Below are 17,342 nucleotides of genomic sequence, written 5' to 3' on the forward strand. Positions count from 1 at the left end.
TTGTCAGTGCGCTCACAGTCTAAACTTATTTTGAAATGCTGATAAGTGAAAGCCTTTAACTGGAAATGTAGATGCTGTAGTCCCGTGGGGGCTTTCATTCTGCACACAGGAGAAATCATGGGATGATTCATGACTGCAGCTAAATCATTCCTAATGATTGTGGCAACACAACAGTCACCCGTCTGTCGGCTGGTATGCGTTGCCAAGTTTAATTTCCTTTATTTCAGGATGTACAAACCTTGATTCCAGCCAGTGAGGTTATTATAACTCGGACATTCCCCTGGTTTTCCGTAACTGATTACCTGTTTTAATAAAGAGTCATTGTCAGATTTCCTTGTGTTTATAACCTTGGCTCTGCTGGCATTTTGTGAGTCCTTTAGGGTCAGAGCAAAGTGAGTAAAATTACAGCAGACAGTTTACCTTTTTACGGAGCCCTGCAGGGGACATGGGAGAAAAAAAAAATTAAGACGGACTTTTGCGAGATCCGCCAAAAAAAACTCGGGATCTCGCAAAACTTTTTGAATTCCAACAATGGCGGCAGCTACTTAGTTGTAATATTACTCTTTCTGGGTCACAAAATACACTTTTAAGATATTTTGAGGCGTGAATGTAGTTGTGTAAACGTCAGATATCTGCTCGGTTTACAAGACATCACATATTTGCAAAAGTGCTCCGACGTTTTCGGAGATGTATGAAACTTTTGCGAGATTTCGCAAAAGTTTTGCGAGATCCCGAGTTTGTTTTGCGAGATCTCGCAAAACTTTTGCGTCTTAACTATTTTTTTTTCTCCCATGTTCCCTTCGGGGCTCCGTACCTTTTTCAACAGTGGTTTGAGGTAAATATGGGTTCAATTAAGTTTTAAAAGCACTAATATTGATGAGATTTAATTGGCATTTTGTTTTTATTTTGTGTTGGTATTTTAATTCTGTTTTTAATATTTTCTTTTCTATTCTCATGTATTTTTATTTCTATGTTCCCCACTTTGGTCAGTGTTGCTGCTTTAGAAATAAAGATGACTTGGCTGAACTTTAAAACCTCTGGAACAGTGTTCAGTTAAAATGCGATGAACAACCTCAAAACCCTTTGTTAAAACTTTACCAAGGCTAAAGTTGTTTGTTTGATGTTTGTAAACATGCCCATGTGTCCTGTAATGAAGTTTAACTTTATACAAGGGATCTTAATGATGCCGCTTAGCTTGCTAGCATGGTGGTTACTATGATAATAGGGCTATTAGTTAAATTCAGTATGTTTAAACCACCAACTGAAAGAAGCACCTTAGCTTGCTAGGATGCTCGTCAGCATGCTAATACAAACACAACAAAGAGGGTTAGCTTGTTAGAACAAACTCAATAAAGATGCTTAGCTTTTTAGCTGAGAGGCTATTAACAAACAAGAGTCCTTCATTTATTTATTTTGACGACTGTTTCAGGTTTTGACTTGTCATCTAATTAAATAGCTTTGTTATCTCTTAAGCATAGTACAGTATAGCAGTTTGCAGAATGATATTCAATATTAGACCTGTTTAATGTTTGAATGTTTTATTTTTTTGTTTAGCTTGTTAGCATGCTAACATGTATTAATATTGCTTGGACTTTATCCTGAGGTAAACATAAATGCTATATTTCTTAATCTTTCCTGTCATTTCACTTTAAACTCTTAAGACTTTGTTTAAAACATGGTTGGAGCCACTATAAAGTGTGGACTGCTGCATTTTTATTGTTCTTTGTTATTAACCAAAGTGACCACAATTGAGCTCTAGGGTGGAGTGCTGAAGTTATCAGATAATGTTACCTAGCTTAGTTAGCAAGGTGTAAAAGGTGCTGTTTGTTAAAATCATTTAAATCATAGCCTAATAGATATTTTGGACACCAATAAATCAGTATCAGCAAATAATTTTTATTTGTTGGCTGATAAATGAAAATTTTAAAAGTAAGAAATATGAACATCTCCCTGTTAAGGTGTTTAAGAAATCAGCCGAGTCAAGTTAGGCTAAACATAAAGGTGTAATCCACAACTTGTTGTGATAGTAAAATTAATTGATTTTTAAATGCATTATCACATTATTTTAGTAAGATAAAAAAAAAAAATACAGGTATCAGATTTATAAAACACCAAATATAGGTATCGAGCTTGAAAATTATGTATCAGTTGGGCTCTGGTTTAAATCACATGGAGATCAGCACAGTATGTCTGTCGGTTATTTAGATAGTCCAACTAGTGCCAAAGTTTAACATTATTTCTAATGAAAACCACTCACGATTATACCTGATATGTTGTTTGCTTTTTTTTGATTATAGGGTCTATAAAAGTTGCAGCAGTTTCAGTGACATGGACAGCAAGTGCAATCACACACCCTCCAGAACTAACACAGGAGCCTTGCCTGAACTGCCAAGCAGAAAATGACTCAGAGAAATGGAATCAGCGGGACGAGTGATCGCATCCTCCACTCGGAGGCCTCCAAGGTCTTCCAGCAGGCCAACGGTATAGACCATGAGAAAATCCAGGAGGCCGATGATTGTGAATTGGAGGAGAGGGGACAGGAAGGAGGGCGCCGAGTATCCGTGGCTGTAACAGGAGCAGTCGAAGCTCCAGATGGCGGCTGGGGCTGGATGGTGCTGGTTGCCACTATACTTGTCCTGGCTTTGACACTGGCATTTCCCTCCTGCGTGGGAATCTTCTACACTGACTTGCAGAATGAGTTCCACGCAACCAACAGCGAAACCTCCTGGGTGCCCTCCATCATGACGTCAGCGCTTCATGCAGGAGGTAAAGCTAGAAGACCAGGAAATAAACCAGACCCAAGTTTTTTTCAAGCCTAATTTACTCATTTTGGTGTAATTTAAGAGAATAATAACTAGAATTTACCATACTACTGAAGTTGCCCTTTAATGCCCCCTGGCCTGAGGGTAGTTTTAGTTTGCAGTTGCTGGTATTGTTCAGGGAAAGTATGAAACCAGATAGAGAGAGAAACTGAGGATGCTTTAACCTGTCTTGCTGTGTGATGTTGATTTAAAGGTTATTCCATGAGAAGCTGCAGTCCTGTCATTTCCCACAGCCTTTCATTCACAGAAGAAATAATGCAAACCTTAGAGCGGCTATTTTCCTTCTGAAGTCTTCATTCCTGTGCTGATGAAAAGTAAAACTCAAAAGAAGCTCATCCTATCATAAATCAAAACTTTCAGATTTATTAGATTAGTTTAAAATAGCTGATTTAGCAATAAATTGTCACTTTTAATAGCAGTTAAACAAAACTAAACTGACGTACTTAGTCTGGCATGATTATCTAAGGTCTAATGTTTCCTGACTTTCAGAAGATATTACTGTTGACTTATTATTTACCGTGATCCTCTCTGTACTGTGTAGGGTCATGATAGACACTGGTTACCAAGAATAAAATGTACTGTATATAAATTATGAATATAGCCACGGTGACATCACCCACATTTTACATTCTCTTTTTGCACCCCCAGGCCAAACGGGTCAGAGAGGTCCAACAAAAACTCAACAGTGAGGTACTAGAAGTATAAATCTCAGTCATATTCTCCATAGGGATGTTGGTAATAAGCCATAATGTTGTATCCATCCAAAGTAGACTTACTATGAGTATGACATTGTAAAACTATAGAAGTCGGTATATATCATCCTTAATCCCGTATACAGATGGATCGGGTATAAAACAAATCAACTCACAGCTGTTAGGTGGAGGAATCCATCCACAGGGGCCAAAACTGAGAGACAGAGACTAGAATCAGGGACCAAATTATAGCACTTTTTAAAATTTCTGATCTTCATCATCTTCATATCCGCAGATTGTAGATTTATGACAAGAAGGCGTCACACAATTATTCTTATTCTGTTGGCTTCCTTTTAAATCCATCCAAAAACGGAGATTAGTTTGGAGATTTAACCCCTGGAAACACAAGTTGGAAGGATTATGGTCCTTTATCTATGTCCAAGAGTCCTTTCTTCATTAGAAAGATTAGAAATAAGTTTTATGTGATGAGCGGGTGCACATAGTGCAACTTCTTATCTGTCTTATAAGTTTTGAACTGTCAATATTTAAAATGCTAGAATGAAACAATAGTGGAAATCAGCCCATGGTTTATCTCAGTGTTATCGCAATGGTTGGATAAAGTTCCTCCTCTTTACAATTTCTTCACTCCCAAATAAATTTCAACAACATTTATCAAAAAAAAGTAATAAGCATCATAGTTTTTATTTGAGATGAGGGAAGAGTTCACACATTCAGTATAAAATGCAATTATATGCGAGCGTTTGATCAGAAGCAGCCTGTGGCCTACAACACCTGAACAACTGGTAACTGCCTGTTTAAGTGCACTCCTATGCAACTTAAGTTCCTCTCCTTCAAACTTCTTCCTTCCATTTTCTGAAAATACAGCACACTATTAGCAAAAACCCTTCATAAGGGCCATTTAAAGTCCTCACACGTTTACTGCTTACTTGAACAACATTACATCACGATGACTGTTAAGTATGAACAGTATGAACAGTATGAACGTAGACACAGAACATAACATCCCTTTCACGGGGGGATAGTAAAATGAACATAATATATAAGATAGTCAAAATAATCGGGATTTATAATGAATCTTTAAAAAACCCATACAGATATTGATAATTGTTGTATGTGGCAATATTAGATTGACCGATAACAACGAGATCAACAATACAGGAGCTTTTGATGAAGAGGAAATTAGCTTTTATGTTATTTATGAAATGTAAAAGCAGAACTAGAGCATAAAAATGCCATTTGATACACATCAGAAAAATATGGGCTTGGGAAAGCTTTAACACAGCAGCACTTTAAGTTTATTTTTTAAGGTTTACGATGAGGACGTTATGCAGTAATGTCAGACTCATCCTTTAATGCTGCTCTGAACAAACCAGAGGTAAATGTATGTTTTGGTCTAAGATGTACACAATAATAGTTGTTTTGTTGTTTCACATCCATTTCTATTCATACAGTCAAGATGTGACTTGTGCAGACTTTTAGCTTTTTTTAGAGGCTCAGAGCTAATTGGACAGGCCGTTACAGTCAGTTTTGGACACAGTTCTTATGAATTTTGGAGACAGGAATGCTTTAATCTTAGAAATTATCATGATCTGACACAAATATGACAATAATCTTAGGTTTATCTCCAGTAAATTGTATGAGGGATCCTTGTCCCAGGCCTGATTTTTGAGCTTAAGAAGTGATTCATGAGTTATTAAAACTGTAACTTTAGAATAAACACAGTCTAAAAGATTCTGATAAAGAATAGCGTGATTTAATTTTTTTTAATGGCGCAAAAACTGAAGTTTTAAACATGTTAGTTCAGTGATTTTCCCCCATTAATATCTAGCGAATCAGAATCAGAATCAGAAAGGGGTTTATTGCCAAATGTTGAGCAGGTTTACAACATTAGGAAATTGCTGCGGTGCTTCAGTGCAAACATAGTGTCATAAATAGCACTTAAATAGACATGAAAAAAAATAAAAGTAGGAATAAGAATTAAAGTGCTACGTAGAAAGATATGTGCATGAGATATACATGAGATATATACATGAGAATAAGAATTAAGAGTGCTACGTAGAAAGATATATACATGAGTGCAGGTGGTGATCAGTGCCAAACATGGAATGATGCAGTGACACAGCGTAGGGTCATGTGTTAGTGGCGGGGACAGTCATATGGTTATTGTTCATGTGTCCAACAGCAGAGGGGAAGAAACTGTTCTTATGGCGAGAGGTTCTGGTGCGAATGGACCGGAGCCTCCTGCCTGAGGGTAGCAGGTCAAACAGACTGTGTCCAGGGTGAGAAGGGTCAGCTGAGATCTGCTGTTTAACAGCAGAGATAGGCCGTGTTAAATTTGACACCCCTGTTAGTGACCTTTAAACAGTGTACACTGCTGTATTTGCTCAAGCTTTCAAGTATACACAGTGAGATTTTTTTTCATGGCAGGCAGGTGAGTCAGGATGATGTGTTAGAGATTGAGAAATCTACACACAAAAGGTAGTGTAAGATGAAATCTAATCTCACTGGCAGTGGGATGAGTAAGAAACAGATCTGTCAGTCAAACATCTTGTGCACAGTGTAAATGAATGAGCAGACATATTTTCAGTCATATGTTCGGTTCTTTTGAAGGTCATCCAGTCGGTGCAGATTACAAGTTATGTGAAATGTGCTGGAGGATTAAGGCCTTTGCCCACTCGGGCTCTGGTATTAAACTAAGAGCATTAAATTTGATCCACAGGTCCCTTTTGTAGCATGTTGGTGGAGAAACTTGGCTGCCGAGCGACAATCATGTTGGGAGGGGTCCTGAGCGGGCTTGGAATGGCTGCCAGCTCATTTACCCAGTCAATCACTGAGCTTTACATCACCACCGGGGTCATTACAGGTCAGCAAGCACTCAGTAGATTTATTATCCCAGCACACATTTCATTGCCATGGGTACACACAGCTACCTGCCGAGCATCAAAGGGCAGGCACAGGTAGAGTTCAGCTGTGCCGAATATTTGTTTGGTTGTTGTAGACCAAAGCGGACAGATTTTGGACAACTGTAAATGCATCATTACATCTTTTATATCACTTAAATTTGACATACAGACATTCAAAAGAAGTTAAAACTCTAATTTCACTTCATAACAGCCTTGGCCTAATTTCCATAGTTGTGGCTGTTCATTTTTGTGGTAAACTCATAAAGATACAGATACAAAAATTTTACTGCTTTCTCTTATTTTTTTTAAAATGTTATCATTGGTACTCCCCTGCATAAAAGGAGAAGCCTTACCCAAGGTACCTCTGGACTACTTCCATGTCTTTCCTCTTGGATTTATGCATCTGCAAGTGTTTCAAAATATAAACCTTTCATCATGATTTAATTTTCTGGGAGTGGACGAATTCGCAGTAAGTCAGATCTGTATAGTAGCACAGATGTTGAGTGACTTGTCTGGGGCCAGAATATGATATAAGAGGTTGGTGGACCATCTCTGAAAGTATTTGTCTTGAACTAAATAGATGGTCTAAGATAAAACATGCTTTCCATAGTGGAATATGGTTTCATAGAACCGAGGTTACCCATGTAACCATGTTTCCTGGTCATGTTTCTGTCCTAATGAACTACACTTCAGGCTTTGTCATAGCTGGAGTATAAGTTCTCATCACGTGCCCTAATCCTAAAAATGAAAGCTAAATGTTTTAGTTTGAGGTTTGCAGTTAAATCACCGCACATGGTCTCACAATGGTCAGTACATGACTTCTACCAGCTGTTGTCCAGAGGTGCACAAGGAGGTTACCTTGAAGGGAGGTCTGACAAATTTAGAATAATAAAAAAAAAAATAGAATAAAAATAAAAGCATTAGCAAAAAACATTTAAAGTAGTGTTACACAGGATAGATGACACATAATAGAACTTTTCTACATTTATACTTTATAATCCATTAGCACTATCGCTGATAATAAAAATGTCACTGGTCTTTCATTGTTTCAGGTCTTGGTTTCTGCTTCAGCTTCCAACCAGCTGTGACAATCCTGGGACACTACTTTGTGCGTCGCCGTGTATTTGCCAACGCCATATCCTCCACGGGCACCGCCTTGGGACTGTGCACTCTGCCTGTCCTGGGAAACTACCTCCATATAGAGTACGGTTGGAGGGGAAGTTTTCTCATTCTGGGGGCCGTCCTGCTGAACTGCTGTGTGTGTGGAGCTGTGATGAGGCCCCTCCAACCCAAAAGGCATCGTGGCCAGCCGCTGATGAACCACGGACCTCCTCCGCCAGATGAGAATAGTGACAGCAAGAAAAAAGGGAGGGTGAGGACGATTTGGAGCTCCACGTTAGCTTTCCTGAGCAAACACATGGCCTTCAATCAGTTCTGCAATAACTTGCGCTACCGCGTGTACTCCATCGGCATCACGTGGATGATGCTCGGGTTTGTGGTACCTCTGGTGTATCTGGTTCCCTACGCCACAGCAAATGACATAGAGCCAAGTCAGGCTGCGTACCTGCTGTCCATCCTGGGGATCGTCAACATCGTGGTGCGGCCACCGTTTGGCGTCGTCTTTAACATGCCATGGTTCAAAGGGCGACACGTTTACGTGTTTTCTGCAGCTTTGCTTGTCAATGGGCTCAGTAACAGCATCTGCTGCATCGGGCCCAGCTTCCATGTACTGCTGGCTTACGTGGTGATCTACGGGCTTTCCATGAGCGTGGTGGGCTCCCTGATGTTTACTGTCCTCATGGATGTAGTGGAGATGAGCTGCTTTCCCTCAGCCCTTGGCCTCCTTGCTGTCATGGAGAGTGTCACGCTGCTCATTGGGCCTCCACTGGCAGGTAAAGGAAATATAGATATTATCATGAGTGAGAGATGTGAAGAGAATGTAGGTCACACTTTTTTATCCCATGAAACCATAACCATAAAGCCAGTAAAAACCCTGGAGGTATAAATATGCAAAAATAATTTTTGCCTGTAGTCTCTCTTCATGTTTTCTGCATCACTGGCTTAGATTTTGCATGATGTATGGGACTGGGGGAACAGCTAAAGAGCTGCTTAAAGGATTGGCTTAAATTTTTTCAGGGACTTCAAGGCAACCTCATGAACTCTGGAACAGGTTTGCTCAGGTTTATACTGGCCCTAAGGAGATTCCATCTAAGAGCACCATAGTATAAGGGATGGGGAGAAAATCCAAAGCCCTCTTAATACAATTAAACCTTCAGACTGAAGCTAATTTATGGTCTCAGGTAGACAAAAAGTATTTCCTCTTTGTGTTACTGTGAACTTTGTGTAGTATATATTCCAGACAAACAAAAGGAAGGACTCTGACACCTTTTTGTTTGGCTGCTGGAGCCTCATAGCAACTTGAGACCTTTACCAGTAAGAGTCTGAGTGATGGAGCAATGCCAAAAATGCATGACTGTTTACAAGTTGCCAAAAAAGGGGAAAATACTTTCTATAGAAGTTTATCTTCAGTGACTTAAAAGTTATCCTTTCATACCCACTTTGGCCTTTCTCAGGACTTCACGTCACTTAAAGTTATTGCTTAGTTTAAAATGGATTTCGAGAAAAAAAAAAAAAGACCAACAGGCTACAAAATCAAACATATCTTTCTAAAACGGAGCAATCAACAGTGGGCCGCTCAACAGTGGGCCGCTCAACAGTGGGCCGCTCAACAGTGGGCCGCTCAACAGTGGCCTAAATGTGACCTTCCTTTTGAAATTAAAAATGAAACTGTTATGGTTAGATGCAACACATGATGAAATCTGAATCTGGTCTGTCTGGAAAAGGTTGATCAGATATCCTCGTGTTGGTGTTGTTCCCAGATCATCATACTAAATGTTGTTCCAGGATCAACATTGCAAGTGACCAATCAGAATGTTGTGACGTCATACTTTTGCGATTTCGGGAAAAACCGGCGTAAAACAAAAAACTGTACTAAAGCTGCGTGAAACCGCCTCTGTCCGCCGATCAACGGACCCTGACCCTAACCCTAACCGTAACCCTTTAATAAACAGTAAGCAGAATTGATATTGTCCTTGCAACATTGGAATTTCATAAATGCACGAATGGCTTGGCGCGCAAAAGAATAACGTCACAACAATATGATTGGTCACTTGCAATGTTGAACCTGGAACAACATTTTCATGATGGTCTGGGAACAACACCAACACGAGGATATCAGATCATCCGTCTGGAAAATGTGGTATAGAAATCAGTTGGTCTTAACCTCCTAAGACCCGAACTCTTCCACGGCATGCATTTTTAATTTCTCTTTGATATTTTGGCATATTGGGGTCTGATGAATGTAAAAACAAAGAATTACCAGATTTTTATTTTATTTTTTTTACCTTGTTTTTGTTTTTATGAAAAATAAGAGCCACATATGAGGATATTGTTTAAAATTTTGATAGAACAGTAGCAGTATAATGTCCTCATAAGTGGATATCAGGCCCTTGTGCAGCAAAATGGAGTATTTTGGTCTAAATAACCCAAAATGTGATGTCCACATATGTGGGCGCAGGTCCTAGGAGGTTAAGCAGGCTCAGTTATTTCCAGGTAACCAGTATCATAGTTCAGACAGGGCAGGTGTAACAACAAAAGGTGCGTTTGATGAAGTAAATGTGTTGCTCAATACAGGCATGGAAACAATCCAAATGTGAAATGACAATGGGGCAACGAGGCTGGGTAACGGCAGAAGCATAAAGAGAAACTCTAACAAAAGTAAACTTAAGATTAGATAAGCACACTCAGATTAGAAAAGGTGGAGAAACCAGACACAAGAACCAGAAACACCACAGAAACATCATCAAACCCCGATCTGAGGGGTGAAGCAAATTCAACATAGCCAGGCTTTCCTGGCAGAAGCTGATTTGACAAAAAATAAAACTCCCGTAAGAACGAGCGATTATCATGCCGACTGCTTCACTCTCTATATTCACATAAAAGTTTGTAATTCAGGCATCATTTAGCTGTTTTCTTTCACTAAACGGACAGATTCAGCGCCGCCTACTTCAGTCAGAGAAATTGTCAGATAATGAAGATCTGTAAAAAATATAAAATATATGATGGGTAACACAGGTGCTCCACTCACACAGGTGCGTGATGCTGCGGAAAAGCATTAGTGATTCGTAGTTTGCCGATGATTTTAAACCACAACTCCAGACCAGGTTAACAGTTCAGCTTAAGATCAAGCCAGGCTAAAAGAGCACTGTACTGAAAACTCGCCTCTCTAATTAGTTAATCTCGCGGCAGAAATACTTTCAAAATAAAAGTGGAGGCCAAAAGAACGCAAACTCAAACATATGACAAAAACATGATAGTTTGTGAGTCTTTGGTGAATTTTCATCCATTTTTTGCACCAGGTTGTTTCTTTATTGTTATTTTTTTCATCTATCCTCATGTTTCTTATCAAGTTACAGTGCACTGACCTCTATTGATCAGTGGCAGAGCTTTGTAGCTGTAGATAAGTCCGTTTAAAAGCCAGCAAGTCAATATTAATCCAGCTCCATCTAAATTCCTGCTCCATACTCATCTTTTCCTTTTATCTGCTCCAACCTATAAAAAAACAAAAAAGTAAAGCCTTCATGTGTGATTGCATACGCTTCAGTGCACATGTTTTCACATGTGTGTTATGTGAACGGCTGAAATGAAGGAGGAGGCGGCACTGCAGGGCGTTGAGGCCGTTTAGCACAGAGAGAAAAACAGTTTGTTTTTCTCAGTGGAGAAGCGAGCTCGAGCTGCAGCAGAGTGAGAAAAGGGCAGAGGCTTCCTCTCCCTCTCAGGGCTGCTTCCGTCTCAGATGACAGTTATGCTTAGACTGTTTATCTGGCTGCTTCTCCAGCTGAACAGTGACATAACCACAGAGACAAGTCACGGCAGGATTATGTTGCTTGTACATCTGACCTGATGTGCTGCTGATTATAACGGGAAAAGGATTTTCCGAGGTCACGGTTATGGAAGATAAACACAGTTTGAAAAGATGTCGTCTTTTTTTTTTTTTTGGTGGAGTCAGAATATATTATGCTGATTTGAATAGAGAACTTGCCTGTGAACAAATATCACACTGACCTATAATAATAATAATAATAATGATAATAATAATGGATTGCATTTATATAGCGCTTTTCGGGGCCCTCAAAGCGCTTTACAATTCCACTATTCATTCACTCTCACATTCACACACTGGTGGAGTCAAGCTACAGTTGTAGCCACAGTTGCCCTGGGGCAGACTGACAAAGATGACAAATGTAAGCTCTGGGTCAGTGATTTTCCACAGGTTTGCGCTTATGAGGACTGCACTATGAAGCAAGATTAGTACAACAGATTTAGCCAAGAAAAACCGCCAAGGATTTCTGGACGTCTCTGACGAGAAGCTATCATGAGTCAAAATGCTGACACTGTTGATGTTTTCTTTATTTCCAGGAATCCTGGTTGACAGAACGGGCCACTATTTCCATGTTTTTTTTGCCTGCAGTGCCGTTGTTGCCTCATCCGCCGTGTTCCTTATGGTGTCGTTTTGCTGGCTGGATAAAAAGGAGAGGAAGGCGCTGAATCAGGTGAAGCCACCCACGGCGCCCGACCCGGCGGCACCCACGATTGACATCGTTCCTGGTTGCCAGTACAGCAGCGTGTCCACAGAGGGAGATAAAGACAAGGCCTCAGCTAACGGGGCGGAGTATATCACCAGCGTCTGAACCTGCTTACACTGTGTGTCACCTTTTAGCACACGTCACACCTTCGGTCAGACTGTTCTGCAAATGATTCCTAATATTTGCGGCCGCTTGCCTGGTGCGTCAGATGTGTCGAGGTTTATTTTTCTGAAAGACGCCACACATCCTAACATCTGGAGCACCATAAAAGTCAGAACAAATAGTAGGAAGAGTAGGGATGGGTATCGTTCACAAAATTGATCCAAAAACCTCTCATGTTTAGCGGGTTTTTTTTTGTAAAAAGATAACAATGTTAGCCTTTTCTGCAGCTATAGGGCATATATGGTATCACTCTTGGCTGGAAGCAGTGCTTAAACAATGGAAAAAACACAAACTTTGTCCAAAAAGATGTTTAGCTGTTTTCCACTTTTTCTTTGGTCATTTTAGCCTTTTTGGCCAGGGTGAAGGGAGTATCTGCCATCAAACAAGAAGACAGCCGCATGTAGCTATGATGATGTTTGCTAGTTCACCTTACATGCATTAATGTAATAACGTGGTTAGCCTACTCAACGTAAATTACACACGAACAACATTAAGCTACTCACGCAGAGAAGAACGGCTGCTGTCATCATCCGTCATCATTTCTGCTACACTGGCAGGGCTAGGGGCCAGGACTCTCGTCTTCGGGTTTTTGGGGGATGTTGCTAACTCTGGGTCCGATAAAAGGCACCACACCCGCAGTAGATGTGCTCGGTGTGAGGTCTCGCAGCAAGCTATCAAATACGGCGCATTTCTCGGCTTTTTAAAAAAAACGCTATGTGTCGCCAGGTGTTTCATCGGATTTGAGGTGTTACCTCCTTTGCACAGTATCAGCTTAAAGCACTTGTTGCAGGCTGCTGAGTTTGCATATTTTGCTGTGGAGTACAGCCATACTTTTGACCGCTTCGCCTTGGGCATTTTTAATCTGTAGCTCTGCTCTAAAAGAACGTACGTTCCTGGACCCGCCTACTATCCTCGGAAACGTAAAATGATTGGCTAGAATCTAAAGTGTATCACAGCTCAGAAAAAAAGCACCGAAATGTGCGCTGCTTTTCTGTCTGGTTACTACCGTTTATGTCAGAACCGGTGCCATGATGGCACCGGATACCGGTACCCATCCCTAACGAAGAGTTTGCACTGTTTGACCAAGGTTGCATACCAAAATCAAGAGATGTGCACTTAAAAACCACGACGTGATTGTACTGTTTATTGTCAAATGCTGCTGATTTTATCTACACAATCTATCACACATGAGGTATATCACTCTAATAAGCCAAGATACGTACATAATCCCTCATTAGAGAAATCAAATCTTTAGTAGATGTTTGCTGGAACAGTGTTTTTCAATGGTGTGTTAGTGTACGATGAGCTTAGAGACACAGAGAGTAGATACTCTTGAGCTTTGAAACAGAAAGGAAGGGGACGGTGCAGTAATATCAGTGGGAAACATTGTGGAGCAGCAACCTAGTGAGGCCTTATCAAGAGGGACATGTTATGTTTTTTTTCTATTTCCTGTCATGTTACAGTGGTGAATAGTTGTTAAATACAGCCGAAACCAATAACCAAAAGATTTGAGTTTCATCCAGATCTTTCGAACAGTGTTTCCCACACCTAGACTTCACTTGGGTGTGCCACACAGGTATATGTTGCAATTATTTTTTATTTTTACAGCCATCTAACATGACTATCAAGCCCCTCACTCTTATTTTGACATTTCAATCGCTGTTAAACAGCTAGCTCTGGTCCTTTCTCTACAGGCAAGCTGGTCAAAGCATTATTCTGACAGGAGGTTGGTACTAGTTCTGCTCTGGAGCTCTTTCACAGCCCCGAGGGGCAGCTCTAGTCGACAGTTGGTCACTAGAGGACATTCGCTCTGTTTGCCTAGGTAACTCTCTAATGTAGAGTTTATGGGCCCTGCTTTGCCACAGGTGCATAAAATCAAGCACCCAGTCATGCAGTCTGCTTTCACAAACATTTGTGAAAGAATGAGCTCAGTGCACTCCAGAGTTGTCCTGTAACAAGATTCCTTCCTAACTATTCCACAATCAAGTTTAGGTGATATAATTGCAAAGTGGAAAACTTTAGGAACCACAGCAGCTCAGCCAGGTGACCACGTACAGTTACAGAATGGGGTTGCTGGGTGCTGAGGCATATACTGCGAGCTCCAAACCTACCTTAACATCAGCACAACAGCTGTGCACCAGGAGCTTCACGGCATCTAGCAGCTCCTGTAGGTATAATGTGTAGGTGGCTCAGCACTTCTGTCCACCTACTGCGTCTATCACCTCTCGTATCAGTCTATTCTGCATTCTCACTCTTGTCTCAGCAGTTGCTTTAATCATTGACCGCAAAGTTAAACTTCACAAGAAGTCGCTCGACGTCACTCAATTTCTCAGTCTCTGCTTTCTGTGTAGGCGCCTCTTTGTAGACCATTCCTCCGTGGGATGAGGAACTTTCTTGAGAGCCAGGTGATGGCTCGGTATTTAATGTCTCAAAGTAGGGCTGGGCAATATGGCCTAAAATTCATATCGCGATATAATTTGAAGCATGTGCGGTAACGATATATATCACGATATATTCTTTTCTTCTGTATAACGTATTTTCCACACTATAAGGCACACTTAAAATCGAGAGTGTGCCTTATGTATGAATTCTGGTTGTGCTTACTGACCTCGAACCGATTTTGGCTGCAGAAATCTGTTAAAAATGTTTTAGTACAACTTTGGTAAGCCGCACTGCTTGATGGATTGTCAGAGCATTACGGCTGCCGTAGTGAGGAGCTTCGCGGAGTAATCTGGGTCCAAAACTCAGCTGCATCCTACATCTATCGTTGGCCAAATTTATATTGTTTCTATCGTATATCGTTTCTATCGCCCACTTCTATCTCAAAGTGTGATTGATATTATTTATTTATCAGTTTAGGACGGCGTCCTTTCACCTCTTTCTCACCAAAACCAAGAATAGATTTTTATTCTGTGGGAAACACCATTTTTACTTTATGTATGATGTTAGAGGGGATAGCCTGAAAGTAGTCTCAAGAACTGAGTTGTGGTTTTGAGCATAGAAGCCCCACCCACTTCAGTTTCCAGCCAATCAGTAGAAAGTTGGCTTACCAGGAGAGGAATTAAAACACCTGGTTTGAGACAGAGGATGAGCTGAGGGGCAGCAGAAAAGCCCACTAAGATAAATGAGGATTATTTTGAATTGTGAATCATGCAAAGCTACTCTGGGAGAGTAAAAGAATAAAAATATGGAGCCAGAAATGAGCAGAATAGGTCCCCTTTAATGGATCAGGGTTGTTTTTATTTTGTACTTATAACATTATAAAGACATCTTAAAAGACCAAAACCAACAATTTGTTATAGCCTGAGGATTAAGCCAGCAGACTGCACTATACACATTGATGTTAACAATCATAGAAAAGCTTTTCACATTTGGACTTCATGTTTTTTCGTAAAGTACCCACAGATTACTGAACACCGTGTACTTTAATGGCAATGTGAACAGCACAGTCAGACCTGTCGCTCACACATTTTTATCACTGATACCTAATCCAGAGTAAACAGGGGCGTGAAACGCTTTAATGCCCTTCCGTGTCAGTGAAACTAAGCGAAAGCTGCACAGCAGAGTGTCGTGACACTTTTATGGTTTAAGGCAGATAATTTCAGGGGTGTGAATACTTTCAAACATGACTGGTGCTAAATAAAAAAACAAAAAAGGCTGTAGCTCTGAATGTGAGTTTGTGGTGACCTGTAGAAGGTGTACTTTGATAAGTGATTAAGAAAATAAATGAATGGAATATAATTTTAAACAACACCTCAGTTTAATGCGTTATTGGTTTGTGCACGCAACTGTTTTATCAGTTGCCACTTTAGCTATATTTCAGCTGTATTGAAAAACTCCATCTATTCTCCTTCACTTATTCACTGGAAACTATCACAGGAAAGGCAGGAAGTCAGGATATTTCCACAGCATGTGAAGTTTAAGAATTTTTGAAATTTATGTGCAGTTATTCAGTTTACATGATGCAGTGCCTGGTGTTCATGTGTCCTGCTGTAACTCCAGCCTTTCATTCATCTAAATCATTTTAAGGTTAGACCTTTGTTGGTGTTGGCTGTGCGCCAAAATAACTCCTGGGAAGCCGCACCTGTTGGTCAGTGCTCACCTGATTTATGTCTGTACAGCACAAAAACACTGATAAACACATAGTTCCCAATATTAAAGCCTCTGCCTTATTAAATTTAAGTTCAATGCATCCCGTACTCAGTCTCGTGTTTGATAACAACTGATTACTTACTGCAGCATCATATGCCGGCATTGCCAACCTGGAGAACAGCCATACCGATTATGTTCAGCTTGTTTAAAAGCTAATTACCAGGAGCGGTTTGAGCGAAACTCAAAATTTATATCTTTTAAAATAAACCACAACTATACTTTACAAGTCCGGTTTTGTTCGTAGAAAGCGCCGAATCACTGCTGACGTTTTTTTTTTTTTTTTCTTTGTTTTTTTTCTTTTTCAATGAAATGTTTGTTTGTTTGTTTGTTTTTAGCGGGAGTAAGTACCGTATTTGTTTGGGTCTATTTTCAGCTGCGGATGAATACATACTCGTGGCAATGAATGAACTGTGAAACAGTGGAGCTATATCAGACTTGTAGCATGAATTTATTTTTGCTTTTATTCTTGTTAGCGGTTGGTTCATTTCAGGAATGATAAAGATGAAATGAAAAGGAAAGCAGACTGATAGCCCTGTGAGGTCTAAGTCACCATCGATGATGAGAAATGACCCAGATTCTGCATTTCAGGAATAAACAGGAGCTTTGTGTTTAGAGGTGCTTAGACCTCAGAGGGAATTTTAACAAGGTGTAGTAAACGATATATTACTTTATTATTTTTGACTTCTTTAAAGAAGAATCATACATTTTCTGCCCACCTTGCTGAGCTGTTTGGTTCACTCAACATGGACCTAGAAAATTGTTGCCTGCACTTCATATATAGCAATTTAACATGTACTGTAATAGCAGTGAATTAATGATGTTTTTCTTTTCTTGTGCTTGCTTTTCATTCCTCAATGCAACAGTGCCTTTTTACATAGCTGCCGTGTTTCGTAAAAATGACCCACACTGATAATTTCACGTGCTTTCAGAAACAAAGAAGCAGAT

General features: G+C 40.2%; 1 protein-coding gene across 1 annotated transcript; it reads left to right on the plus strand.

The window, feature by feature from the left end:
• The first annotated feature begins 2,470 nt into the window (after positions 1-2,470).
• slc16a5a (solute carrier family 16 member 5a) lies at positions 2,471-12,474 on the plus strand. Its single transcript, XM_040014339.1, is given in 5 exon segments — positions 2,471-2,623; positions 2,626-2,766; positions 6,255-6,398; positions 7,491-8,330; positions 11,917-12,474. Coding segments are annotated over 5 exon segments (1,428 nt in total). The 5' UTR covers positions 2,471-2,592; the 3' UTR covers positions 12,189-12,474.
• The last annotated feature ends 4,868 nt before the right edge of the window (positions 12,475-17,342 follow it).

Source organism: Simochromis diagramma, unplaced genomic scaffold, assembly GCF_900408965.1.
Source record: "Simochromis diagramma unplaced genomic scaffold, fSimDia1.1 OVJJ01000669.1, whole genome shotgun sequence".
NCBI lineage: Eukaryota > Metazoa > Chordata > Actinopteri > Cichliformes > Cichlidae > Simochromis > Simochromis diagramma.